Genomic DNA, 26878 nt, shown 5'->3' with positions numbered 1-26878 from the left:
TGTTGACATGCAATCTACATTTCATCTCCAATGTTTATTGAAAACATTTGCACAATAAGCACTTCTCTCATATCACTACAGTTATTTAGCTAGCTAGCTAATCAACTTAGCCACATTAGCATTGATATTAAATCAGTCAAAACAAGACATGTTATCAATAACAAGATGAAACGAGCCACTTACGATACCCCACCCCACATGGCAGTTTGTCATTCTTGCTAGCCATCCAGAATCACAACACGCTGACTTCTGCACCATGGAAGCACGCACATGGTTTAGGTAACATCACGAAAACAATCTATAGTCCAAAGGCCAGCAGATAGCGATTTTGAGTAGTTTTATCTTATAATCCAAAGGGAATTTATGCAGCCGGTACACTCATATCCTGTGGGCTGGTTTGTACATAAAACATTCTCCATTCAGGCTGCAACGGTATGGATTTCCTCAATCTAATGGCGAGAAGGTGAAAAAAAATAGAAAGTATGCATACTTTCATTACGAATCTACTTGCATAGATTCCTTTTGGACGGTAAGATGAAACAACTCAATATCGCCAATTGCCAGCCTTTCGGCAACAGTAGCCGATGTGAAATGGCTAACCAGGTTGAGACAAGGAGAGGAACTGAAAGAACAGTGTTATACAAAACCATAACCAAGTATTTTATTCTACTTTTATTTAGTTTCAATTAGACTTTTCTCGCATAACTGTAGTTATTTGAAAAGGGGAAACATTGACTGGCCACAACAAAAAAATTACAAAAATAAAGTGGGAAATGCACTCAGGCCACAATCTTATCAAATGTACATCTTGTTACATTAAAGCACAATTGGGGGGAAGGAGGGATTATTAACATTTCAATAATGATGTACATGATCGTTTATGTACATTCAGCAGAGTTTTACGTTCGAAAGCTTTTCCACAGTCCAAGCATTTATAAGGCTTCTCGTTTGAGTGTGTAGACATGTGTCTCTTCAAGGAGTCATGGTAGTTAAAGCTTTTGTCACAGACGGAACATGAATACGGCTTTTCTCCTGTATGAGTCCGGTAGTGCGTAGTGAGATAATTGGCTTGAACAAAGCCCTTTCCACAGACGTTGCACTTGAACGGCCGTTCTCCAGTATGGTATCTCGTGTGTATCCTCAGTTCAGCTCTCGACCTGAAAGCCTTATCACAACTCTTATGGTTGCATTTAAAAGGTCTCTCCCCCGTGTGAATCAGATCATGCCTTTTCAATGCATTTGCACAAACAAACTGCTTGCCACAGTACGTACACGGGTAGCGCACCCCACCATGCTTAGTCTTCTCATGGTTCGCACGGGAATTACTAAGCCTGAAGGGTTTCCCACAATGGCGACACGGGAAACGACACTCTGTGGATTTTTCACCGTGGCTATTCTGCATGTGTTGTTTCAGGTCAATGTTGGTACAGAAGGCCTTGCCACACTCCCAGCAGAGACAAGGCCTGTCGTCAGAGTGCCTTTTCTCGTGTTCAACTAGGTCGTAATTGTAGATGAATCTCTTTGGACACTGGGAGCACTGTAAGGGGAGGTTCCCGGTGTGAACCATCTCGTGTTTGATGAGGGAATGGAACTTCTTGTAGCTTTTTGGACAGTGGGTGCAGACGAACGGTCCGCTGAACTTATGGACATCCAGATAGTGTGTTCTGAGGTTTGTGAGCATGAAGCTCTCCTCACACATGCTGCACTGAACGGGCCTGTGCCAAAGCTTGTGTCTGGTTAAAGTTTCTAAGTCAGGCAATACCTTCCTGCACCCTGTGCAGTAGAGCGGGCCGTGGATAAGTTTGTGTTTCCTCAGTTTTGATTGGATCGTGAATGTCTTCTCACATTTGTCACACTCAAAACGTATGTTGAAGCTGTCGAGCTCAGCAGCGTCAACTGTCCGAACCTTGCAATAGCGTCTGAGATGGACCCGCAAACCTCCGCTGTGTATGAACTTCATCCCACACTGAGGATGAGGGCAGGAGAAAGGGCGCTCGCCTGAGTGAGTTCTCATGTGATACTCAAAGGCTCCAGCAGTCACGTATTTACCACAAATACAGCACATATGTTTTGGTTTTTGGAAGGTTTTTCGGTTTGACTTCTTTGCTGTGCTGGAGCACTTTGGTCTTTTGATCTGGCTGAGTTCTGGGTCGTAAGATGGGTCCTGGGGAGTACTGGTGGAGGATGAGTCACTGTCCTCAAGAGTAACACCACTGGACGGCTCGGTGTCTTCTCCCTCAGGTGATGCTTTCTGGACTGCTTTCGCTTCTCCGAGTGAATAGTGACGATTCGCAGAGTGAATCTTCATGTGGGTACTCAAGTATCCAATGCGATGCACAATCTTGCCGCACACCATGCATGTTCTACGGTCTATTGAGGATTGTGCGAATTCTGCCTCACACATAGTAAACGGAACACTACTGCCCTCTACAGAGGGAATCTCCTCTTGTTGCCCAGTTCCAAATAGACATGACTTTCTGTGAGTTTGCAAAGTGTACAAGTGCTTGAAAGTCTTCTGACAATTGCGACACTGATAGGTGCGACCGTTCTTATGGGTTTGCATGTGCTTTTTCATGTCTGAAAAGCGGGATAAGACACGTCCACACACTGTGCACATATTGGGGTTTTGGGGTGTTTTAACCCTCTTGCAGACACGTTTTTTCTGTTCTGAAAATTCAGTTTTGGTTTGCTTCAATTCTCGTGCTAGCAATGTCTTCATCTTACGACCCCTGTTTCTTCTCACTGGTTCTAAGGGCAACGTCAGGTTAGCGGTGTCAATCCTTTGTAGCTCCACTGAGGGCTTGTGAAGCATGGACGATATGATCGTATCAGACAGGTCTATGCTTTTCATTTGTGGAGGGCTAGGTGTTCGGTGTTTTTTTCCATCAGGCATGCCACCGGTGTCATTTCTGTCTCTTTTGAGCCCTTTGAGTTTATTGGTTTTGATTAAAGGTGCCATCTTCCCATCTTCCCCTAAAACCAAGACTGGTTCCACCTCTTCAGTCTCAGCAAACTCTGAATTATCCTCTTCATTAATAACTGAGGATGCTTTTTCCTTTCTCTTACATTCCACCCTATCCTCTGCTATTACGTCCATATTTGTCCCGGGTTCCATCTCTGTGTACTTTGCCAGTGTTGCAGAGTCCACCTCCAACTCTTTGGTGAATGTATCTATAAAGACATTCAAGGATGATACGTGTGTTTCTGAATCTGTCTGTTCAGTTGCAATCACCACCCTTTCTACTGGAGGGAGACAGAGAGCTGAGAGAATGCAGTCCCCATCGGAAGAAGACAGAGTATCTAGAAAGGGAAGAGGATAAATGAAAGAAACTTTGAATAGTGAAAATGTTTTTGTCCCTACAGAAGAAAAGCAAACATCTATACGGGTCCTGTGAAATTGCTTACCATGGTTGTCCAGCTGGCCAAGGTCTCTGTGGTACTGAAGCAGAGTTTTCAGCTGCTGAGGGTGAGACACTGACTCAACACATTCCTCAAGAAGAGAGGGGGAGTCGCTGAGCAGCAAGGCAGCCTGACACAATGAGGAATACAGAGTTAGAAGGAATATAGGTAGAATTCACAATATTGCGTAAGTGTCAAGCCCATGGTTCCTCTATATAATTGTATTTCTACTAGTACCTGTTGGAAGTTTGACACAGGAAGTAGCTTCTCCAGTCTCGAAAGGAATTGCCACATGAGTTTCTGTATGGCTGCATCATAACTGGAACCAAATTCTACAGGAAAAACATCCTAAAACAGAGTTTTTAAAATTGTATTATTATTTCACCAGGTAGGCCAGTTGAGAACAAGTTCTCATATTCAACTGCGACCTGGCCAAGATAAAGCAAAGCAGTGCAACAAAAAGAACAGATTAACACATGGGATGAACAAACGTACTGTCAATAACACAATAGAAAAGTATATATACAGGCAATAAATAGGCCATAGAAATAATTACAATTTAGCAATTAAACACTGGAGTGATAGATGTGCAAGTAGAGATACTGGGGTGCAAAGGAGCAAAAAATAAATAACATGGGGATGGGGGTAGTTGGGTGGGCTCTTTACAGATTGGCTGTGTACAGGTGCAATGATCGGTACGCTGCTCTGACAGCTGATGCTTAAAGTTAGTGAGGGAGATATGGGTCTCCAGCTGCCGTGATTTTTCTAATTGGCAGCAGAGAACTGGAAATAAAGGTGGCCAAAGGAAAAGTTGGCTTTGGGGATGACCAGTGAAATATACCTGCTGGAGCACATGCTGCTATGGTGACCAGTGAGCTGAGATAAGGCAGGGCTTTACCTTGCAAAGACTTATAGATGACCTGGAGCCAGTGGGTTTGGCGACGAATATGAAGCGAGGGCCAGCCAACGAGAGCATAGGTCGCAGTGGTAGGTAGTATATGGGGCTTTGGTGACAAAACGGATTGCACTGTGATAGCAAATTGGATGTAGTCTGAGTAGAGATTTGGAGACTATTTTGTAAATGACATCACCAAAGTCAAGGATCGGTAGGACAGTCAGATTTTCAAGGGTATGTTTGGCAGCATGAGTGAAGGATGCTTTGTTGTGAAATAGGAAGCCGATTCTAGATTTAATTTTGGATTGGAGATGCTTAATGCGAGTCTGGAAGGAGAGTTTACAGTCTAACAAGACACCTAGGTTTTGTAGTTGTCCACATATTCTAAGTCAGAACCATCCAGAGAAGTGATGCTAGACGGGCGAGTAGCTATCGGTTGAAGAGCATGCATTTAGTTTTACTTGCATTTAAAAGCAGTTGGAAGCTACGGAAGGAGAGTTGTATGGCATTCAAGCTCATCTGGAAGTTAGTTAACACAGTGTCCAAAGAAGGGCCAGAAGTATACAGAATGGTGTCGTCTGCGTAGAGGTGGAACAGAGAATCACCAGCAGTAAGAGCGACATCATTGATGTATACAGAGAAAAGAGTCGGCCCAAGAATTGAACCCTGTGGCACCCCCATAGAGACTGCCAGAGGTCCGGACAACAGGCCCTCCGATTTGACACACTGAACTCTATCAGAGAAGTAGTTGGTGAACCAGGAGAGGCAGTCATTTGAGAAACCAAGGCTGTTGAGTCTGCCGATAAGAATGCGGTGAGTGACAGAGTCGAAAGCCTTGGTCAGGTCGATGAATACGGCTGCAAAATATTGTCTCTTATCGATGGCGGTTATGATATCGATTAGGACCTTGAGCATGGTTGAGCAGCACCCATAACCAGTTCGGCAACCAGATTGCATAGCGGAGAAGGTACGGTGGGATTCGAAATGGTCGGTGATCTGTTTGTTAACTTGGCTTTTGAAGACTTAAGGCAGGGCAGGATGGATATAGGTCTAACAGTTTGGGTCAAGAGTGTCTCCCCCTTTGAAGAGGGGAATGACCGCGGCATCTTTCCAATCTTTAGGGACCTCAGACGATATGAAATAGAGGTTGAACAGGCTAGTAATAGGGGTTGCAACAATTGCAGCAGATAATTTTAGAAAGAGAAGGTCCAGATTGTCTAGCCCAGCTGATTTGCAGGGGTACAGATTTTGCAGCTCTTTCACAACATCAGCTATCTGGATTTGGGTGAAGGTGAAATGGGGGAGCCAGGTGGAAAGCATGGCCAGCCGTAGAAAAATGCTTATTGAAATTCTCGATTATTGTAGATTTATCAGTGGTGGCTGTGTTTCCTAGCCTCAGTGCAGTGGGAAGCTGGGAGGAGGTGCTCTTATTCTCAATGGACTTTACAGTGTCCGAGAACTTTTTGGAGTTTGTGCTACAGGATGCAAATTTCTGTTTGAAAAAGCTAGCCTTTGCTTTCCTAACTGCCTGTGTATATTGGTTCCTAACTTCCCTGAAAAGTTGCATATCGCGGTGGCTGTTTGATGCTAATGCAGTATGCCACAGGATGTTTTTGTGCTGGTCAAGAGCAAGGACTATAGAGCAAGGACTATATCTGTTCTTAGTTCTACATTTTTTGAACGGGGCATGCTTATTTAAGATGGTGAGGAAAGCACTTTTAAAAGAACAACCAGGCATCCTCTACTGACGGGATGAGGTCAATATCCTTCCAGGATACCCGGACCAAGTCGATTAGAAAGGCCTGCTCGCTGAAGAGTTTTAGGGAGCATTTGACAGTGATGAGGGGTGGTCGTTTGACCGCGGACCCATTACGGACGCAGGCAATGAGGCAGTGATCGCTGAAATCCTGGTTGAAGACAGCAGAGGTGTATTTAGAAGGCAGGTTGGTCAGGATTATATTTTTACTCATATTCCTATGAGTAAAGGAATATAAGCCATCTATTAAATAATCTCCTGGGATTTTTCATTTGTGGAAACATACAGCAGTCACATGGAACTGACAACTATTCCATACCCACTGACCTGGAAGAAATGTTCCCTCTCATCTGGGTCTTTCAGAAGGGTTTGAACCAGCCCCAGGAAGCTGGATTCAGATAATCCCACCTCTGCATCCGCCTTAAACACAGAATATAAATGTTGCCTTAAATCAGGACATCCTAAATGATAGCTTTTCATTTATGCTGCATATGTTTGACCTAATGGATCAGTCATATCAGAAATATTTATGACCGACAGACATTAGCGGATTCTCTGCCCGTGAGGAGCTCACCTGTGTCCCCCAGAGAGGTGTAAGGGTCTTTATCCTGTCCAGGTGTGGCTGAATGGTCTGGAGGTCTGTGAACGGCTTCGAGCGACACAACTCCAGGACCAGCTGAAAGCAGAGCATCCAAGTCAGAAAATGTAGAGGGGAAGACATGCATGACTAAATATGTTAATCTCATCTTTCCGCACAAGAGCACTAGTTCCGTCCCTCCCTCTCACCCGTGCTCGAAGACCCAGAATAAGTTGGGCCCTCTGACTGTCATTCAGAAGCTCTGGAACCACATCTGTGACCATGGTAACAAACTCCTCCAGCATCCCATAATCCATCACGTGACTCTGCTGGATCGTTTGCCAGATGGCTGCTGAGACCAGGCGCAGTGGTGGGACCATGAGGCGCAGAGCGGGGAGAGGAAGAGGGGGAACTGAAATAGAGCATTTGGTTTTAATGAGGACAGCAATGCCTTTTGTTACAATTGATTCAGTTACAGTCAGGGTTGAACAATGCAAAAAGGGGTGCTAATGGTAAAAAGAAAATGTGTTTGAGCCAATACTAGCCAGATCGTTCTGACCTGAGATTCAGGCAATAAATACAAAAACTTTCAGGTCAGAACGCACGGCTGCCAAAATGAGGGAAGTGTGGAGCCGGCGCAGGATATGACTGAGAAAACGTACCTCATCCAGAGATGGAAGATGTCGCCATACTCCTATTTATCCCATTATCCAAAATGACATCAAGAAGATTGAAATACTGTTAGTTTTTAATTAAACTGCCTTTGTCCTCATGCTAGGTAGCAGAAGCCACAGCAGCTATTTTAGAATGGCACGTTGCGTTGAGCAACAAAGGATAGTCAGACAATCAGGCTCCTTTGTTGTTCAGCACAAAGTTATATGGGCTATCCCAAAATGGCCTTTGCTACCTAGCATGAGGATGAAAAAGGCAGTTTAATTACAAACTAGCAGTATTTCAATCTTCAATTTAGGATAATTAGAAGGACAGCGACATCTTCCATCTCTGGACTGAGGTAAGTTTTCCCTGCCATATCCCGCCCTGCACTGTCCACCTTAACCCTGAGACCCAACATTGGAAAAACAAGTTTCCTAAATTACATCCTGTATAGGCCCTAAACAAAACAAAAGTCAAACATTACATAGTGTATCTCCTTAGACCCAGGTGTATCCATTAATAGTATTTGTTGTGTGTCAGTATATTTGTGGCATCAATAGCCTCAAACATTAGAAACATGTCCACTCGGTGAATCCTTACAGCTTTAACAATACACATCAGTCTCCGATGCAAATGTTTGAGAGTACTGCGTCGGTCCACGGACCCCAAACCGATCCAAATTTAGCATGCGTCAGTCGGAAAAATGTATTATAGCGTTGCAAATCACCAATTCACTCAAATGTTTTGCTGACGTAGGTTTCCTACCTACCTAAAATACGAAATATTTTGTGACAACTCATGCATTCTTTCCTTCAGGGTCAGACTCAGGATAGAACGGTGTTGATACTCAGTGATCTTCATATCATTTTGCATGCCGAACAACCCTAGGGAATATCAGTAACATAGTCAAACTGCGCACTATGCCCAACGCAATGCAGGCAGCCTGATCATCTGCATGGCACCTTCAGCACTCAAATGTGACAATGGCTTGCATTATATTAGGTTTTATTAGTTGACTGACCCATGTCGTTGTCTAGATTTTGGGGTGCTTTCAAGACAAATGGCAACTCGGGAAAAATACAAGGTCAAATCATGTTGGTAATCTTCCGGTCGGAATGTCCGATCTCTAGAAATATACCAGAGTTGACTTGGAATTTCGAGTTGAATGACCAACGATTTTTCCCCAGTCGGAGCTATTCCCCCCCCAGAGTTGAGTTGTTTTGAAAGCTGCAATTGTTATCTTGGTGCTTTCGAAAATTGTGTTTTACCAGAGACATATCCTACCTGCTGAAAAGGAGCTTACAATAGATTTGATTCACCATCGACAAGTTTAGCTTTATACAAAGTGTATATGGTCATTTTTAGATAAACAGGGTAAAGTTGATAATTCCATGACGAGGAATCACTTTTTCAAGGCAGACTGCATGGCCAAAGCGGGAGGTGAAAAGAAGCTCAACTTCCAAACTTCCATTTGATTTCAAGATGGGGAGGTGAAATCCAAAGTTGTACTAAACATGTTTTTTTGGGGGGGGGGTCAGATCAGCTTAAATAGCACAGATAGATTGTAGCTTCCATCAATGTAATTGCATCATTTCCAATCCCCAATATATGTTGTTATAATATAGACACACAGTACAGTCGTACATTTGGACACACCTACTCATCCAAGTTAGTTTTTTTACAATTTTCTACATTGTAGAATAATAGTGAAGACAAACTATGAAATAACACATGGAATCATGTAGTAACCAAAGCATTATTTGAGATTCTTCGAAAGTAGCCACACTTTGCCTTGACATCTTTGCCATCTCTTGGCATTCTCTCAACCAGCTTCACCTGGAATGCTTTTCCAACTGTTTTGAAGGAGTTCCCACATATGCTGAGCACTTGCTGACTGCTTTTCCGTCACTCTTCGGTCCAACCAATCCCAAACCATCTCAATTGGGTTGAGGTCGGGTGATTGTGGAGGCCAGGTCATCTGATGCAGCACTCCATCACTCTACTTATTGGTCAAATAGCCCTTACACGGCCAGGAAGTGTGTTTTGGGTCATTGTCCTGTTGAAAAACAAATGATAGTCCCACTAAGCCCAAACCAGATGGCATGGCATATCGCTGCAGAATGCTGTGGTAGCCATACTGGTTAAGTGTGCCTTGAATTCTAAATAAATCACAGACAGCATCACCACAAAGCACCCACACACCATAACACCACCTCCATGCTTCACGGTGGGAACCACACATGCAGAGATAATCCGTTAACCTAGTCTGCGTCACACAAACACATGGCGGTTGGAACCAAAAATCTCAAATTTGGACTCAGACCAAAAGGACAAAATACCACCGGTCCTAAGTCCATTGCTCATGTTTCTTGGCCCAAGCAAGTCTCTTCTTATTGGTGTCCTTTAGTAGTAGTTTCTTTGCAGCAAATCGACCATGAAGGTCTGATTCACGCAGTCTCCTTTGAACAGTTAATGTTGAGATGTCTGTTAATTGAACTCTGAAGCATTTATTGGGGCTGCAATTTCTGAGGCTGGTAACTCTAATGAACTTATAAATGGCAAAATAGGAAAGAGGATATGGCACAGCTGCCAATTTTTTGGTCCTTAAATGAAGCCGGTATACTTTATAAAAACAAACAAAATATAAACCAATTTTGGTCTTTAATGAAGGGCGACAGACAACTTCTTTACTTTCTCCCCCTTCTACTTGCCTCTTCCATTTTTGCGGGAATGCTGCAATTAGTTGGTTGTAATTTTGGTAAACATGTCCATATATTTTTTATTAGCTGCATGTGTGACAACGCCACCAGTCCTATTTATGATATCCCTTACAAAGATGACGAGTTTAACCACAATATTTGTTGTATTATTTGTTCTGTCTTTTCTGGTTAAACTGAAATTGCAACAAACTTTCTATGGCTCGTTTTAAAAAGATATATTTTGAAAGATGATTTCCTTTTCAAATACCTGAAAGTGAGAGGTTGTAATCTGAATAAAAGGAAAAAGGCCATTCTTGAACATAGTAATGTCTCACCCTAACTTGCTAGGAGAACCAGTTCGGATTTAAGAATAACTTTTGTATGACTGAAACCTTCAGTGAAAGGTCTAATGCTTTAATATTTAATAATTTCTGCCCACCGAATTCACATTAATTATATAAAATGCCCAGTTGAAATAGTCTGGCCTGCCGTTCCAAATAAGTGAGTATTCTTTGCTCATAAAATAATTTTAAAAACAAGTCGTTATATGTAGGCAAGACCATAAGCAAATAGGTCAACTGAGATATGACTATAGAGTGAATCAGGGTGATTTTTCCACAAATACAGGTATTTTCCTTTTCATGGTAGCAAAATCTGACCTGTTTGTTGTAAGATCATTTATTGTAGTAAGATCATTTCTTTCAGGATATGTAGAATACCAATAAAATGGTCTGATTAACTACACAGTAAACATTTTATTTTTTGGTGATCCGATGCATATCATAATTTGGTTGTAAAAAGTATCTAGATCCTCTATTAGAGAGCTGTGGAGGGATCCAAATTGTGGATTTAAAAGAAAGCATGAATCAGCATACAATGACCTTTGTTTTTAAGCCCTTAGCTATTAAAATCAGAACCAACAATTAATATCAACATTGATGGCCATACTAAATAGATATGCTGATCGTGAACAAACTTGTTTTGCTCCTCTTGACAGTTTAATACTTTAAGTAGACATTAATTACTATTTTACACCTAGGGTTACGAGGCGTATGTTTGTTGTTGAACGCTGAAACCTGAACTAAAAGACCTCGGTTTAAAAGCTGGAAGTGTTTTTATATACTTTTATTTTGAATCCTACGTCTGTTGGGCTAAATTGCTGTGAGCGCTGCTATCGGTCCCGGGATCCTGCCAGATTCCATATAGGGGGAGAGGCGTGAAAGCCCAGCTAGCCTAGCTGGCTCGGCTGTCTCAAACGGTGGCCACTATGGAACGTTTCCAACGTTGCAGGAGCTGCGTTTACTTTGTTTTGTTCCAAGACAATGTGGCCTGCATTGACTTTCAATGTAGCAACTCCTTGCAGAGGACGACAGGAGCGAAGTAGCTACTCTTAGCAAGCAAGTAGCAAACCTACATAAGCTACTGGGGAACCCACGCCCACCTACTGGGGAACCCACGCCCACCTACTGGGGAACCCACGCCCACCTACTGGGGAACCCACGCCCACCTACTGGGGAACCCACGCCCACCTACTGGGGAACTCACGCCCACCTACTGGGGAACTCACGCCCACCTACTGGGGAACTCACGCCCACCTACTGGGGAACTCACGCCCACCTACTGGGGAACTCACGCCCACCTACTGGGGAACTCACGCCCACCTACTGGGGAACTCACGCCCACCTACTGGGGAACCCACGCCCACCTACTGGGGAACTCACGCCCACCTACTGGGGAACTCACGCCCACCTACTTTTTCTTCCACCCCATTTTATTGAATCAGATGGCTCATTCATCACAAAGCCCACTGATATTGCAAACTACTTTAATGACTTTTTCATTGGCAAGAAACAAACATAGGGATGACGTGCCAGCAACAAAACACTGACACCACACATCCAAGTATATCGGACCAAATTATGAAAAGACAAGAATTGTACTTTTGAATTCCGTAAAGTTAGTGTGGAAGAGGTGAAAAAAAATGTTGTCTATCAAGAATGACAAGCCACCAGGGTCTGACAATCTAGATGGAAAATTACTGAAGATAATAGCAGACGATATTGCCACTCCTATTTGCCACATCTTCAATGTATTCCTACTAGAGAGCGTGTGCCCTCAGGCCTAGAGGGAAGATAGTCATTCCGCTACCCAAGAATAATAAAGCCCCCTTTACTGGCTCAAATAACCGACCAATCAACCGGTAAACTTCTGTGTGCACACACACAGATTTAGCATTGTAGATATGTGGTAGTGGTGGAGTTGGGGCCTGAGGGCACACGGTGTGTTGTGAAATCTGAATGTATTGTAATGTTTTAAATTTGTATAAACTGCCTTAAAATTTTGCTGGACCCCAGGAAGAGTAGCTGATCGGGATCCATGATAAATACAAAATGCATAACTTTAACCCATTTCATAAGAGATGCACCTAAATTGAAATATTCCAGACATTTATAAAGTAAATTCCAGTCATACTTTATCAACAGCCTTTTCAAAAGTCAGCTATGAATAGAAAGCCAGGTTTCCTAGATTTCAGTGTTCTATTGTTTCCAGTACTTGTCTTATATTATCTCCAATGTATCATCCATGCAAAAAACTGACCGATTAGGATTAATAATATCCAACAATAGCTTTTAATTCTATGCACTTTGCTCAAATTTGTAAGAGGCCTCCATTTTTTTCAAATGGACTAGATCTTTATATTTACAATTATCTTCAGTTAGTGGAGATGGGGAGATACGGGAAGAAAAAAAAGTGCTTTAAGTACTTTGCCTCAAAATACATTTGGTGAACCATGGGCGACTACATTTGTAACAAGTTTCAGGAAATTCTTTTGGCAGAATTTCTAGGTTGATGGAAAAAATTAAAGTTATTCCTTGCAACAAATTTCGAAAATAACTGCAGCTCTTTGTTAAGTGTTGCAGTCATTTCAGTAACTGTAGTAGCTGACGTGTATAGCGTTGAGTCATCCGCATACATAGACACACTGGCCTTACTCAAAGCCAGTGGCATGTCGTTAGAGTTAAACAGCTACCCTGGGGAATTCCTTATTCTACCTGGATTATGTGGTAGAGGACTCAATTAAAGAACAACCTCTGTTCTGTTAGACAAGTAACTCTTTATAGCAGGGGATGTAAAGCCACAACACATACATTTTTCCAGCAGCAGACTATGATCAAAAATGTCAAAAGCTGCACTGAAGTCTAACAAGACAGCTCCCCCCAATCATTTTATCAATTTCTCTCAGCCAATCAGTCATTTTTGTAAGTGCTGTGCTCGTCGAGTGTCCTTCCCTATACGCGTGCTGAAAGTCTTAATTTCTTTACTATGAAATAGCATTGTATCTGGTCAAACACCATTTTTTCCAGAAGTTTACAAAGGGTTGGTAACAGGCTGATTGGTCAGCTGTTCGAGTCAGTAAAGGGGGCTTTACTATTCTTTGGTAGCAGAATGACTATAGCTTCCCCCCAGGCCTGAGGGCACACACTTTATTGTAGGCTTCGATTGAACATATGGCAAAAAGAAGTGGCAATATCATCCACTATTAATGAGCCATATCTGTTCATGGTTCAATAACATACTTAAATCATCCATCTACTTTGCAGATCTGTTTGGACAATTTTCACACTCAGATCAAAGTTGCTAATAGTCGATCCTTTCGATTTTTTTTGCCCATGGGAGAAGTATATTTTGCAACTCCTCCAGTCTTTTTCCCACAAAACGTCATCTAAAATTGTTGAATGCGTTTCCTGTAAACATACATATGGGACACATCCTTTGAAAAGAGCACAGTGCCGCCAAAAGATAATACATTTTTGGCCGATACTTCCCTTGCCAAAAAAAAAACACTGATTTTTTAAATGTATTTTTATGCGGCCATATAAGCATTCTAGTACAGTTAAATAGTTCACACACACAGCGGTCTAAGGCACTGCATCTCAGTGCAAGAGGCATCACTAGAGTCCTTGGTTCGAATCCAGGCGGTATCACATCCGGCCGTGATTGAGAGTCCCATAGGGTGGCGCACAATTGACCCAGCGTTGTCCGGGTTTGGCCGGGGTAGGCAATCACTGTAAATAAGAATTGGTTCATAACTGACTTGCCTAGATACAGCGAAGTCGGAAGTTTACATACACCTTAGTCAAATACATTTAAACTCAGTTTCACAATTCCTGACATTTAATCCAAGTAAAAATTCCCCGTCTTAGTTCAGTTAGGATCAAAACTTCATTTTAAGAATGTGAAATGTCAGAATAATAGAAGAGAGAATGAGTTCAGCTTTTAATTTTTTAATCTCCTTCCCAGTGAGTCAGAAGTTTACATACACTCAATTATTTGGTCGTATTGCCTTTAAATTGTTTAACTTGGGTCAAACATTTCAGGTAGCCTTCCACAAGCTTCCCACAATAAAATGGGTGAATTGTGGCCCATTCCTCCTGACAAAGCTGGTGTAACGGAGTCAGGTTTGTAGGCCTCCTTGCTCGCACACACTTTTTCAGTTCTGCCCACAAATGTATGGGATTGAGGTCAGGGCTTTGATGGCCACTCCAATACCTTGAATTTGTTGGCTTTTACCACACCTTTGGAAGTATGCTTGGGGTCATTATCCACTTGGAAGACCCATTTGCAACCGAGCTTTAACTTCCTGACTGATGCCTTGAGATGTTGCTTCAATATATCCACATATACAGTGCTGGTCATAAAATAAAAACTAGCTAGCTCATGGATGCAAACAATGTTCTTCCCCAAAAACATAGCAAAACGACATGTGTTTCAGTAGCTATATAGTTAGCTAGCTAACTATATAGCTAGGTGTCATCTAAAATAACCCAAATTCATAAGACAGTTCTTATTTGATTAATGGTGGTCGGACCCATCTGTGAAGCTAGCCACAATAGTGGACTTTGCAATTAGACTTCAAAATAAAAGTCCGTCATTGACAGTGGCCATCATTTAATAGATCATGCTAAACGAGGTTGGAATGTTAGAAATTATCCAAAGACAAATGTTAATTTAAAAAAACTGTTGAAATCACACGGGCCTCCCGAGTGGCGCAGTGGTCTAAGGCACTGACTGCATTGTAGTGCTAGCTGTGCCACTAGAGATTCTGGGCTCGAGTCCAGGCTCTGACGCAGCTGGTCGCGACAGGGAGACCCATGGGGCGGCGCACAAATGGCTCAGCATCATCCGGGTTAGTGGAGGGTTTGGCCGGCAGGGATGTTCTTGTCCCATCGCGCACTAGCGACTCTAGTGACAGGCCGGGCGCAGTGCATGCTGACATGGTCACCAGGTGTACGGTATTTCTTCCGACACATTGGTGCAGCTGGCTTCCGGGTTAAGTGGGCATTGTGTCAAGAAGCAGTGCAGCTTGGTTGGGTTTTGTGTTTCGGAGGATGCGTTGCTCTTGACCGTCGCCTCTCACGAGTCCTTAAGGGAGTTTCTCCCCCTTTGGCTTTGTAGGACCAACATTGCCAGGCAGATCTTGAGGGGGTGGTGCTTTAGTGGGTCTCTGAATTTCTTTGTTTTGGCTGTGTATAGGCTACTTACAGTAGGCCCATAAAACAGAAGGACTTCTCCTTAGTGTATGGGTCGCTCAGGTGGGTGTCTAGGGTATAGGGTTGGGGACTGTTCCATCATGATAGGACAATAACTAAACTACATTTTAAAATGTATAACCCATATCTGCACAAAATGTAAATAGCTCTCACAGGGTAGCCTAGTAGTTAGAGCGTTGGACTAGTAACCGAAAGGTTGCAAGTTCATATCCCCGAGCTGACATGGTACAAATCTGTCATTCTGAACAGGCAGTTAACCCACTGTTCCTAGGCCATCATTGAAAATAAGAATTTGTTCTTAACTGACTTGCCTAGTTAAATAAAGGTAAAATAAAAAATAAAAATAAACAAGCCCTGCTCGCAGACATAAGCTCTGGTATTCGCAACCATTTTCCTTTTTCACTCACTTAACTCCACACTTTTCCAAACGCAAAAACACACCCTACCTTGCATCACAATACACCTGCACATACTGTGCTTTTTATGCAGTGTTCTTATCCCTACCATGTTGATTGAGTACTTTTTTTTCCCCAGTTCCTAATACTTGATGTATTATTTAGTTAATTATCCTTTCTTCTAATGAAATCTTAATATTTATATTTTATAAATAGATAAGTCAAATACTAATTATGTTATAACATTGCTTGAATGGCGTAGTTGTAGCTTATTTCTTTATTGTATTTTGGTTTCCCCATTTTTATTACAATCCCTTCCATGGATAGTATTGGGTGTTCCATTGTTCAACTCCATGGGAACTTAAATATTTAGAATAGCCATGGAGTAGTATGGGTGTGTGAACATTATGTTATCAATATACAGTTTATCGACTATGAGAGCTACACATTTCCCTTTTAATCTATTCTCCTTGAAGAGTGGGTGCAGAACTTTGCACCGTTCTGCACCTTCTGTCAGAAACTGATCATCCATGCCAGTGTGTCTTTTACCCAGGCTTTTAACCAGTTATTTAAAAATAAATAAAAAACATTGGCAATGATTGGGTGCTCATATCCCAGTCCTAAACGGTGTACATGTTCAGAGTTGGATTTTGTCTACAACATCGTCTGGGATCTGCAGCACTAAGAAAGAATTCTTTCACCACGATTTGCACCTTTTTCTTTGATACCAGTAAGTAACAGATTCTCTCTCATAGATCTTGTCTGTATGTCAAGGCTTCTCTCAAAGATGTTCTCCTTTTTGAAGTTCATTAAACGTCCGTTTCCATCTTATTGAATGTACCTTTTAGCTTGTCCGTTTCCTTCGTTGTCACAGCTTGTGTCACTCATCTTGGAGGCTCGCCTTCAACGACTAATTCAAGTATGCCCAGTTTATCATCAGATCGGTTTCCACCCTTAGCATTCCGGGTGGTGAAAAAGCATAAATCGTCTGTCCGTTGAGGAGTCTCGTGTTCTTTTGGGGATTGGTTCTCCATGATTCTCAGACATGTTTGGTTGGTTTATTTTGGTAGATAAATAAGGCTAGAGAAATGTGTTATCCAGATTGAAGGTTATTACCCATGAGTATGTGAAGTGCTAATATTTAGTCAGAGTTTGAATATTACGTTTTTATCTTGAAGTGATCTGCACCGCTGTGTTCAGTCCGCTCTTTTCATGACAGACTAACCAGGTGAAAGCTATGATCCACTTCAAAGCAGTGTATATGAAGGGGAGGACAGGTTAAAGGATTTTTAAGCCTCGAGACAATTGAGACATGGATTGTGCATGTGTGCCATTCAGAGGGTGAATGGGCTTGAAAATATTTAAATGCCTTTGAACAAATATGGTGCCATGCGCACCGGTTTAAGTGCGTCAAGAACTGCAATGCTGCGGGGTCTTTCCACACTCAGTTTCCTGTGTATGAAGAATGGTCCACGACCCAAAAGGCATCCAGCCAACTTGACAACTGTGGAAAGCATATAGTCAACAGGTACTAGCATCCCTGTGTAACACTTGACCCCTTGTAGAATCCATGCAAAAAAATTATTTATTTAACTAGGCAAGTCAGTTAAGAGCTAATTCTTATTTACAATGACGGCCAAGGAACAGTGGGTTAACTGCCTTGTTCAGCGGCAGACCGAGAGATTTTTACCTTGTTAGCTCGGGGATTCGATCTAGCAACCTTTCAGTTACTGGCCCAACGCTCTAACCAGTAGGTTACCTGCTTTGTGGGCAAATGGGGGTGCAACTCAATATTAGGATGGTGTCCCTAACGTTTTGTACACTCCGTGTATAGGCATTAGCTATTCATAGCTAATTTGTATAGGATAAATATCTGCAAAAGTGCCAAGTTAATTAGTGGGTGATGGTGATTTCAGAACCAAAGTGAAGGGGACAAAAAAAAAAAAAAAAAAAGCTATATTGCCCCCCTAATCTGACAGTGGTAGTGGAGTGGTAGATGCCTAATCTCCTTTACGGCTCCGATAAACTGCCTACATAGTATGCCTAGGTCATTCATTTAGCCCATTCTAACATTCCACCGAACAGTAACTGAATGCCTGTCTGCATGCTTTATAAATGACTCACGGTCTATAGGAACTAACCATTTTCATGAACGGGGTGGTGTATCTAATAGAAGTTTACAAATTTAAAAAATAATATTATATATATTTTTTTTTTTACATTTTTTTTTTAAACTTTTTGGTGACAGGGGGCAGTATTTTCACATACGGATGAAATGCATGCCCAAATTCAACTGCCTGCTACCCATCCCCAGAATATAAGATATGCATATTAGTAGATTTGGATAGAAAACACTCTGAAGTTTCTAAAACTGTTTGAATCATGTCTGAGTATAACAGAACTTATTTAGCAGAAAAAAACCAGAGGACAAACCATTCAGATTTTTGTTTTGATTATTGAGGTCACTCTTTTCAATGGGTTTTCATTGGGAATCCAGATTTCTAAGGGTCCTTCTTGCAGTTCCTATCGCTTCCACTGGATGTCAACAGTCTTTAGAAATTGGTTGAGGTTATTCCTTTGTGTAATGAAGAAGTACGGCCATCTTGAACGAGGGTCACTTGAAGTGTACTGTTAGATAGAGGCGCATGACCAGAAAGCATGCTTCAGTTTGTTTTCTTCCTGTATTGAACACAGATCATCCCGTCTTCCATTTAATCGATTATTTACGTTAAAAAATACCTAAAGTTGTATTATAAAAGTAGTTTGAAATGTTTTGGCAAAGTTTACAGGTAACTTTTGAGATATTTTGTAGTCACGTTGCTCAAGTTGGAACCGGTGTTTTTCTGGATCAATCAAATGCGCCAAATAAAGACATTTTGGATATATAGACAGAATTAATCGAACAAAAGGACCATTTGTGATGTTTATGGGACATATTGGAGTGCCAATAAAAGCAGCTCGTCAAAGGTAAGGCATTAATTATATTTTTATGTCTGCGTTGTGTCGCACCTGCAGGGTTAAAATATGCTTTCTCTCTTTTGTTTACGGAGGTGCCATCCTCAGATAATTTGTGATTTAATGAAAGTTACAATTTTTATAGTAATTCATTTGAATTTGGCGCTCTGCATTTTCCCTGGCTTTTGGCCAGGTGGGATGGGACGCAAGTGTCCCACATATCCCAGAGGTTAAACTTGCCACTGAGCGTACACCATTTACACACGCAGAAGTAGGGCTGGGAGATAAATCAATAATTAGAGGGAATTACTTCCCTCAATAACAATATAAAAACATTAATATTAATTTGATAATGTTGATATAGAATAATTAGGTACAGCAGTCCATTTCACCTCTGAAGCAGCAGGAACGTGCAGAGAAGTGACAACATGCACGTGGAAAGGTATACGCCCACTAAAAACCACTTAGCACCTTGAGTGATGGAGTAGCCACTTAAGCACGAAAAATGAATGATGTAGGCAAAAACAGCGGCACTGAGCCATGGAGAAGGAGCAGCTTCCAACAAAGAAATTGATAAAAAGGGTTAAACTGTTTCAGTTATTTGGAAGTGGTTTGGCTTTTTGAAGTCCGACAAAGAGCAGAGCAATGTTGGGTGCAAATTGTGCCGTAGACAGGTGGCTACCAAGTCTGGTAATACAACAAACCTTTTCCACAATCTGAAGCAAAATCACTCTTCATAACATGCAGAAAGTTTGAGCTACGGTATTGATAAAACCAAGCACCAGCCAATCTAGGGATGTTCCCCCGAAGCAGTCAACGCTGACAGCGTTTATGCCTTACGAGCAAACATCGAAAAGACATCAAATGCTATTATGCATTGCATTGCTAAGGACATGCTACCAATTAGCAGTCAAAGGTTTCAAGAGGTTCATCAATTTAATTGACCTCGGGTACATGTTCCCTGGCCGCAAACATTTCTCTCACACTGCACTGCCTAAACTCAACGGCAAGTGTAGAGAAATAGTTGAGGAAAAGCTCAAGACAGATGACGTATTTTGCTACTACTACCAATCTGTGGTCTAGTCGCACATCAGAGCCTTATATTATCCTTACTATACACTATATTGACAAAGAGTGGAATCTTCTAAATAAATGCCTTCAAACATCACACTTTCCTGACAACCACACGGGTGAAGCTATAGCAGAGGAGCTCATTGACGCCCTCGCCTCCTGGGGACTCAAGTCAAACCTGATGATGGTGAAACAGAGCTCACCCAAACCATCAAAATTTTGGTCATGGACTATCTGCAAGAGAAATATGACGACCTAGCCACAGATGACTTCCTGGACAAAGGCTCGTTGGTCGACCCTCGGTTTAAAACACATTACATCAAAGCGAAGGTGGGCCACATAAAAGCAAAGCTGTCTCAGAGATAGTCAATGAGGGACATGAAAACCCAAGCCCAGCACTGGGAGACGTTGCTGCTGCTTCACCTCAACTGCCAGCTAAAAAGAGTCACCGGGCAGATTTTTCCAAAAGCCATGCTACACCACCACAGGTCTTACTGAAAACTCAGCTGCTACCTTCAGTCTACTGATGCTGACCGTGAAACCAATCCACTGGACTGGTGGAAGATCCACCCAAAAAAAAACTTTCCCAAAGTCAGCCACCTGGCAAAGCGCTACCTGTGCATTCCTGCAACCAGCTCACCCTCAGTGTTTTTAGCACAGGTGGCATCATGGTGACCTGCCATAGGGCAGCTTTAAAGCCAGAGACCGTAGACAGACTTATCTTTCTTGCTTGTAAGACAACTACCCCAACTTCAGCTGTGATGTGCCATTAGTTATAATGCATATTGACTTGCACTATTATTTTATTTATTGTTCATAACTTGTAAGGCTTTATAGCTTAAAAAAAAAAAAAAAATTGAGTTAATGTTATTTGTGAGTTCTACTTCTGACAATGAATAAGAAACATGAAAGCCTTCGGTTTATTCAGGCAGGCTTGAGTCTTTAGCGGAAATTAACCTTTTAAACACTTGATTAAAATAGTGATAATTATCATTAAAGCTAGAGACAGTAGACAGACTTGTCATTCTTGCTTGTAAGACAACTACCCCAACAAACTGATGTGCCATTAGTCTAACAGTTTTAATGCATTTTTTTTTTCTTGCTCATGACTTAAGGGTTTACCTTTTAAACATTTGATTAATATCGTGATGATTATTGTTATCTAATGAAAAAAAATATAGAAATCGCCCAGCCCTACACAGAAGTCAAGCTCAGATAGATCCAGCACAGAGGCCCAGCTCATGAGCTCCACCAGTAGCAGATTGTACAACTATAAATGGAAAATGAATGTGTTCATGCAACAAATGTTAGAACAAATCGATGCGGTTCAATGCACGAATCAGCTTTTTGTTAACCCGCACCCAATTGCTAATGGCCCATCTATATAAGTAAGTGAAAAACTGAGGCCCCCACAAAACCCTAACCCACAAATATAGGAAATGCGCTGTAGGCTACAGCCAGAGCTGGAACAATCAGTGATTTTTCTTTTGCCTAATTTAGATACATTTCTGCTTATAATTTCAACAATTGAGTTATTGACAGACCATTGAACAAAACAAGGCTACCCCCAAGTCATGTTAGTACATTAAAAAAAATAAGACAAATTTCTGAAAACAGAGTTCAGAACATGAAAGCCAATTATCTCAATCATCTTTTTGCAGATAGAACCTTTGTTCCAAGCTCTCAATTTGTTAGTCAACTGTCTATAATTAGATACATGCAGCTTCTCTTCTGTCATTACAGGTTGCCCTAAAAGACTAAATAAATCCTTGCTCACCAGGAATAATGTTTTAAATTTATAGAACGAATGTGTCAATCTAGTTGACGTCGGTAAAGTTGTCATCTCAGCTTCTTTCGCAGAGCAAAGATGTTTAGGCACCGGGAGAGAACGCAATACAAAAAAATAACAAGTATTTCCAAAATGACATCAGTTTGACCCGTTGTAAGGAAATAGAAATCTGTGAAAATGACCCAACATGTTTCTGATAAATATTAAATATCAGCTTATCATATTAAGTTCAACGCTGATAATGATAGGGACAGTCGGTAGAGGTACCGACTGCTAATTCGCATTCTCTCAATATGCGGAAATAACACTCCACTCCTGTTCCAGTGAAAATGTACACTGAACAAAAATATAAAAACGCATGGTACCAAGCGTTGGTCCCATGTTCCATGAGCCGAAATAAAATAGCCCAGACATTTTCCATGCAAAGGTTATTTCTCAAATGTAGTGCACAAACTTGTTTACATCCCTGTTAGTGAGCATTTCTCCTTTGCCAAGATAATCCATCCACCTGACAGAAGTGCCATATAAAGCTGATTAAACAGCATGATCATTACACAGGTGCACCTTGTGCTGGGGGCAATAAAAGGCCACTAAAATGTGCAGTTTTGTCACACAACACCACAGACGTCTCATGTTTTGAGGGAGCGTGCAATTGGCATGCTGACTGCAGGAATGTCCACCAGAGCTATTGCCAGAAAATGTAATGTTAATTTCTCTACCATAAGCCACCTCCGACATCGTCTTACAGAATTTGGCAGTACCTCCTGCTGGCCTCACAACTGCAGACAACGCCAGCCCAGAACCTCCACATCCGCCTTCTTCACCTGTGGGATAATCCAAAATCAGCCACCTGTACAGCTGTGGGTTTGCACAACTGAAGAATCTCTGCACAAACTGTCAGAAACCATCTCAGGGAAGCTCATTTGCGTCCTCACCAGGGTCTTGACCTGACTGCAGTTCACCGTCATAAGACTTCAGTTGAATTTGTATAGTGCCTCACAATCACACATAACCAGCACTGCTATCATCCTCTACCACTTCACCAAATCTTTCCCAAACATTACATTTCTGGCCATCTAGTCTTTCTACTCTCTACTTCGCAGCTTTTCTCTTATTGAAAGAAACGCTGACATGTCCTTTTAGCCTCTGAGGATCGACTAACTTTTTAAGCCCATTCCCAAAAGCATTTGGCTTGTAGGCTATTTGGCGCTTACAGATAAGCCCTAACGCTTACTCACTAATGTCAGATAGACTAAAAAGAATGAAAGAAAAACCCTAGAATGATCCATTTCAGCACACGCATCACTACTAGATACTTATCAAAACATCTTGAAAGGGAAAGATGCACATCCCTACCACTCGTCTGACATCACTGGTCCCCTATACAAGCATAGGTTGTTGAACATCCATGCCAAGTACATGTTAAATATGTTTCCTTTCTTCTTGAAGATGTAATGATTAGATAGAAAAATATAAATTGAAGAACAAACATTCTAAGCTAGAGGTAGTTTTTGCAGGTGTTTGCAAAAACACAACATTGGTATTAAAGGGATGTAAAACAGACAGGGCCACATTCATATATTTATAGGCAAGTTAGATTGTGTCGCTTCCAAATTCTACAAATATGGACAAGCAAACACTTACAGCAACATTGATGCCCCCGCTACATACACATCAAAAGAACATAAGTATATATTTTTAAAACAAAATGAGTGGTTTATGAGCTCAGAGTACTGCCATTGACAACCTAACTTCTAAGTGGTAAGTGGTAAGATCGAAGGTTCTCTCCAAATTAAGCCAGAAAAGACAACCCAAATATTACTAGATGTAAGACAGGTGTCCTCCATAAATAGAAAATTCACAAAATAGTTGATCCTTTCAAAAAATATGTTTTTGATTGCAAAATACAAATTAGTTTCTCATTTGATTTTTTTTTTATTGGAATACAAAAATTGGGATTGGTCAAGTTGATCAATTTGGCTATCAGACCAAATGTGACTTGATTTCAGATATAAATACCATTTCCATCACATGTAAATGCTTTGGATCCATTTGTATGTGATTTTAATAGTATTTCAGGTTCTTAGCACACATTCTTCCTACCATTAAAGCCCAAATTTGCATTTTTGCAACATTTCCAGAAAATTGTTCTGCAAACCTAATCAGAGGCCTATTACATGCATTTCTAAAGGGAAATAAATAACAAAAATAAAAGATTAATACTGCTGTTCATAACCAAGTGGGAAGTCCTATATACCAGTCGGTTGCAGGGCTCCTGAGTGGCGCAGCGGTCTAAGGCACTGCATCTCAGTGCAAGAGGCTTCACTACAGACCAGGCTGTATCACAACAGGCAGTGATTCGGAGTCCCATAGGTGGTGCACAATTGGCCCAGTGTCGTCCCAGTGAGGGTTTGGCCGGGGTAGGCAGTCATTGTAAATAAAAATCTGTTCTTAACTGACTTACCTAGTTAAATAAAATTAATAAATGCAAGTGCTTGGAACTCATTGAGAAACACTATCTGGCTAATGACCAACAAGCTGCGTCAACCATAAACTAAAAGTACTGCTATCATGTTGGTAAACAAATTATAGTGTTCAAAAACATAGATTTTTATATGTTTTGTTGTTGCATTTAACTGCTGAAAATGTAAGGTAATTTCCTTAATAGGTGAAGTCAAAGGACACCATGTGGGAGAAGTCAGAGCTCAGGAATGATAATTAGTAGTAATTACCAGCTCGAGGGGGTTCAGGTGGATTTTTCCCTGTGTGTTAAATACCTCCTTCCCACTTCACTAGAACTTTAAACCTGCGTTCATAACCAAGGTTAAATAAATAACATTTAAAAAGGTATGTTTCCCTGTTCAGGCATTACATGCGTCAACCAATGGTAGCATGCAACGTCATCGACTGCGCAGTCAGGCAACAGATCGCTATAACATAATGGTTAGCTGATAAGTAAAATACCATTACGGGTGTTGTAAGATCTGGCATACGTCCGCAACGCCTGGCAAAGGATCGCGGCCTAACTCTGAGGTTCAGATGTATTTGCTGCCTAAATCAGGTCGGAACAGTCAGCCAATAGTATAATATTGCCAATACATGACTTGCTAGCTGTATTTATTTGGTAAGAGAATACGCTGATTAAAAAAAAGCCATTTGACCCGCACTGTTCCCTAAACTTAGCAAATAGAAAAGGAAGTGAACTTAACTGATAACGTTAGCTAAATAGCTACTAAAGCTAACGTTAGCTTGTCTGTACTAACTAGCTAGGATCAGAATGATTACAAATTGTACTGCATTTTACCATTTTTTACTGAAACGTGTCCTCTCATCGTGCGGTCCAAGCTGCAGTCACGTCTATACTTAGGAACTGGGGGTGACGTTGTAAGGTTTATCAAAGTTCTTGAATGTGAAGCGCCAAATATTTTTCTCTTCCTCCTTGGAAGCAGGTCGTTGCTAGAAGGGATACAATTTATGTCGAAGTGATGTCAAATTCCCGCGAGAGTTTGAAACTTGCCTGCCAAAATTGGGACTTCGAAATGTTCAGAATTATTCGGTATACTGTATACTAAACAAAAATACAAACGTAATTTGTAAAGTGTTGGTTTCATGAGCTGAAATAGAATATCCCAGACATTTTCCATACATATTCCATCCAAAAAGCTTATTTTCTCTCAAATTCTATGCACAAATGTGTTTACATCCCTGCTAGTGAGCATTTCTCCTTTGCCAAAATAATCCATCCAAGAAGCCGATTTAAAGAGCGTGATCATTACACAGGTACACCTTGTGCTGGGGACAAAAAGGCCACTCAAATGTGCAACACAATGACACAGATGTCTGTGCCCAATAACGTTTGTACCCTGTTTTGTGTTGCTACCATGTTGTCTTGTTGTGTTGCTACCATGCTGTGTTGTCATGTGTTGCTGCCATGCTATGTTGTTGTCTTAGGTCTCTCATTATGTGCTGTTGTATGTTTTGTCCTATATTTTTATTTCATTTATTTGTATTTTTAATCCCAGCCCCCATCCCCGCAGGAGGTCTTTTACCTTTTGGTAGGCCATCATTGTAAATAAGAATTTGTTCTTAACTGACTTGCCTAGTGAAATAAAGGTTAAATAAATAAAGATGTCTCAAGTTGAGGGAGTGTGCAATTGGCATGCTGACTGCAGGAATGTCTACCAGAGCTGTTGCCAGATCTTTGAATGTTAATTTCTCTACCATTAGCTGCCTCCAACATCGTTTTAGAGAACTTGGCAGTACGTCCAACTGGCCTCACAACCGCAGACTGCGTATATTTCTGTCTGTAATAAAACCCTTTTGTGGGGAAAAACTCATTCTGATTGGCTGGGCTTCCAAGCTGTACAAACTGCTGCCGCATGGCCATAAATGTTGCACCTGAAACAGCGCAGTGGATTTTGCACAAAAGCTCTAACAGGATGATATATCCTAACATGACTTTGTCTGGTAAAGACTCTGACTCAAAACTCAAAAGGACTGTTAGTGACTCCTCTGTTTCACCACGCTCAACACCGGGTCTGCGTCGCACCAAACGGCAGGCATCACAAACACCAGGAATCTTCCACTTCAATTAATCCACCTCCACACTTAACACTACCCCAGAAAACAATAATTTTAATGGTTCACTGTTCCTAAGAGCAAAGCAAGAAACCGATATTAACCCAAGTTGTGTAACACAGAGCACCTGCTCCCTCTGGTCAGAAGAAACACAAAACAAATACAGTATCATAACAGGTTACCTTCACTGATTCATCTGCACCCAAGTCCTTTCCCACCCACGCTGAAACCACAAATGGATCCGCCAAAAGGCAAGGATACGCTTTGTCCAAAAATCCTACTGGACCAGATTTTTCTATATCATGTCCATTGATGCCAGGCTCAGGTTCTGAGCTCTTCACCACACCTTCACTTAACTCGCCTTCATTCACTTCCATTTCACCTCCAGAACTCGGTCTGGTGCACAGCTCACTCTGTTTGCACTTGACACCAATTTTCTTCATACGGTCCATCTTCCTCAAATTCAAATCCAACCTCTGCTTTCCTCATTCTCTTTGACCTCTTTTCCCCTCCATTCTTCCTCAGAAATCCACCTTTGTTCCTGTCCCAATACTCCTC

The 26878-nt window shown here is 41.5% G+C and overlaps 1 protein-coding gene across 4 annotated transcripts; it reads right to left on the bottom strand.

Annotated features, from left to right (window-relative positions):
- Window positions 1-19: 19 nt before the first annotated feature.
- LOC110498867 (zinc finger protein 420) lies at window positions 20-25223 on the bottom strand. 4 transcript variants are annotated; one of them, XM_021575537.2, is made up of 8 exons: window positions 25047-25223; window positions 22489-22566; window positions 6837-7039; window positions 6625-6726; window positions 6378-6470; window positions 3637-3747; window positions 3406-3529; window positions 20-3300 (listed from the first exon to the last, which is right to left on the bottom strand). In XM_021575537.2, exons 1-8 carry the CDS (start codon window positions 25072-25074, stop codon window positions 848-850), a joined length of 3192 nt encoding a protein of 1063 aa, XP_021431212.2. In that variant the 5' UTR covers window positions 25075-25223; the 3' UTR covers window positions 20-847. The 4 variants fall into 4 exon arrangements, with proteins under 4 accessions (XP_021431212.2, XP_036811553.1, XP_036811554.1 ...); XM_036955658.1 differs by having other exon boundaries at window positions 22504-22566; XM_036955659.1 differs by lacking the exon at window positions 22489-22566.
- Between the last annotated feature and the right edge of the window lie 1655 nt (window positions 25224-26878).

Source organism: Oncorhynchus mykiss, chromosome 20 (assembly GCF_013265735.2).
Source record: "Oncorhynchus mykiss isolate Arlee chromosome 20, USDA_OmykA_1.1, whole genome shotgun sequence".
In the NCBI taxonomy this organism is placed as follows: domain Eukaryota; kingdom Metazoa; phylum Chordata; class Actinopteri; order Salmoniformes; family Salmonidae; genus Oncorhynchus; species Oncorhynchus mykiss.
The sequence above is the reverse complement of the archived record's forward strand: the minus strand, read 5'-3'. Positions and strand labels throughout refer to the sequence as shown.

Bases quoted from the DNA above. Each gene is read 5' to 3' on its own strand.
- LOC110498867 (XM_036955657.1), bottom strand. From the start codon at position 9,259: ATGACCTGGCCTCCACAATCACCCGACCTCAACCCAATTGAGATGGTT. The intron at 7,040-9,117 runs GTGAAGCTGGTT...GCTCTATTTCAG, and splicing joins CAGTTGGAAAAGCATTCCAG to TTCCCCCTCTTCCTCTCCCC. The intron at 3,748-6,377 runs GTCAGTGGGTAT...ACTCTGTTTTAG, and splicing joins AGAGGGAACATTTCTTCCAG to GATGTTTTTCCTGTAGAATT.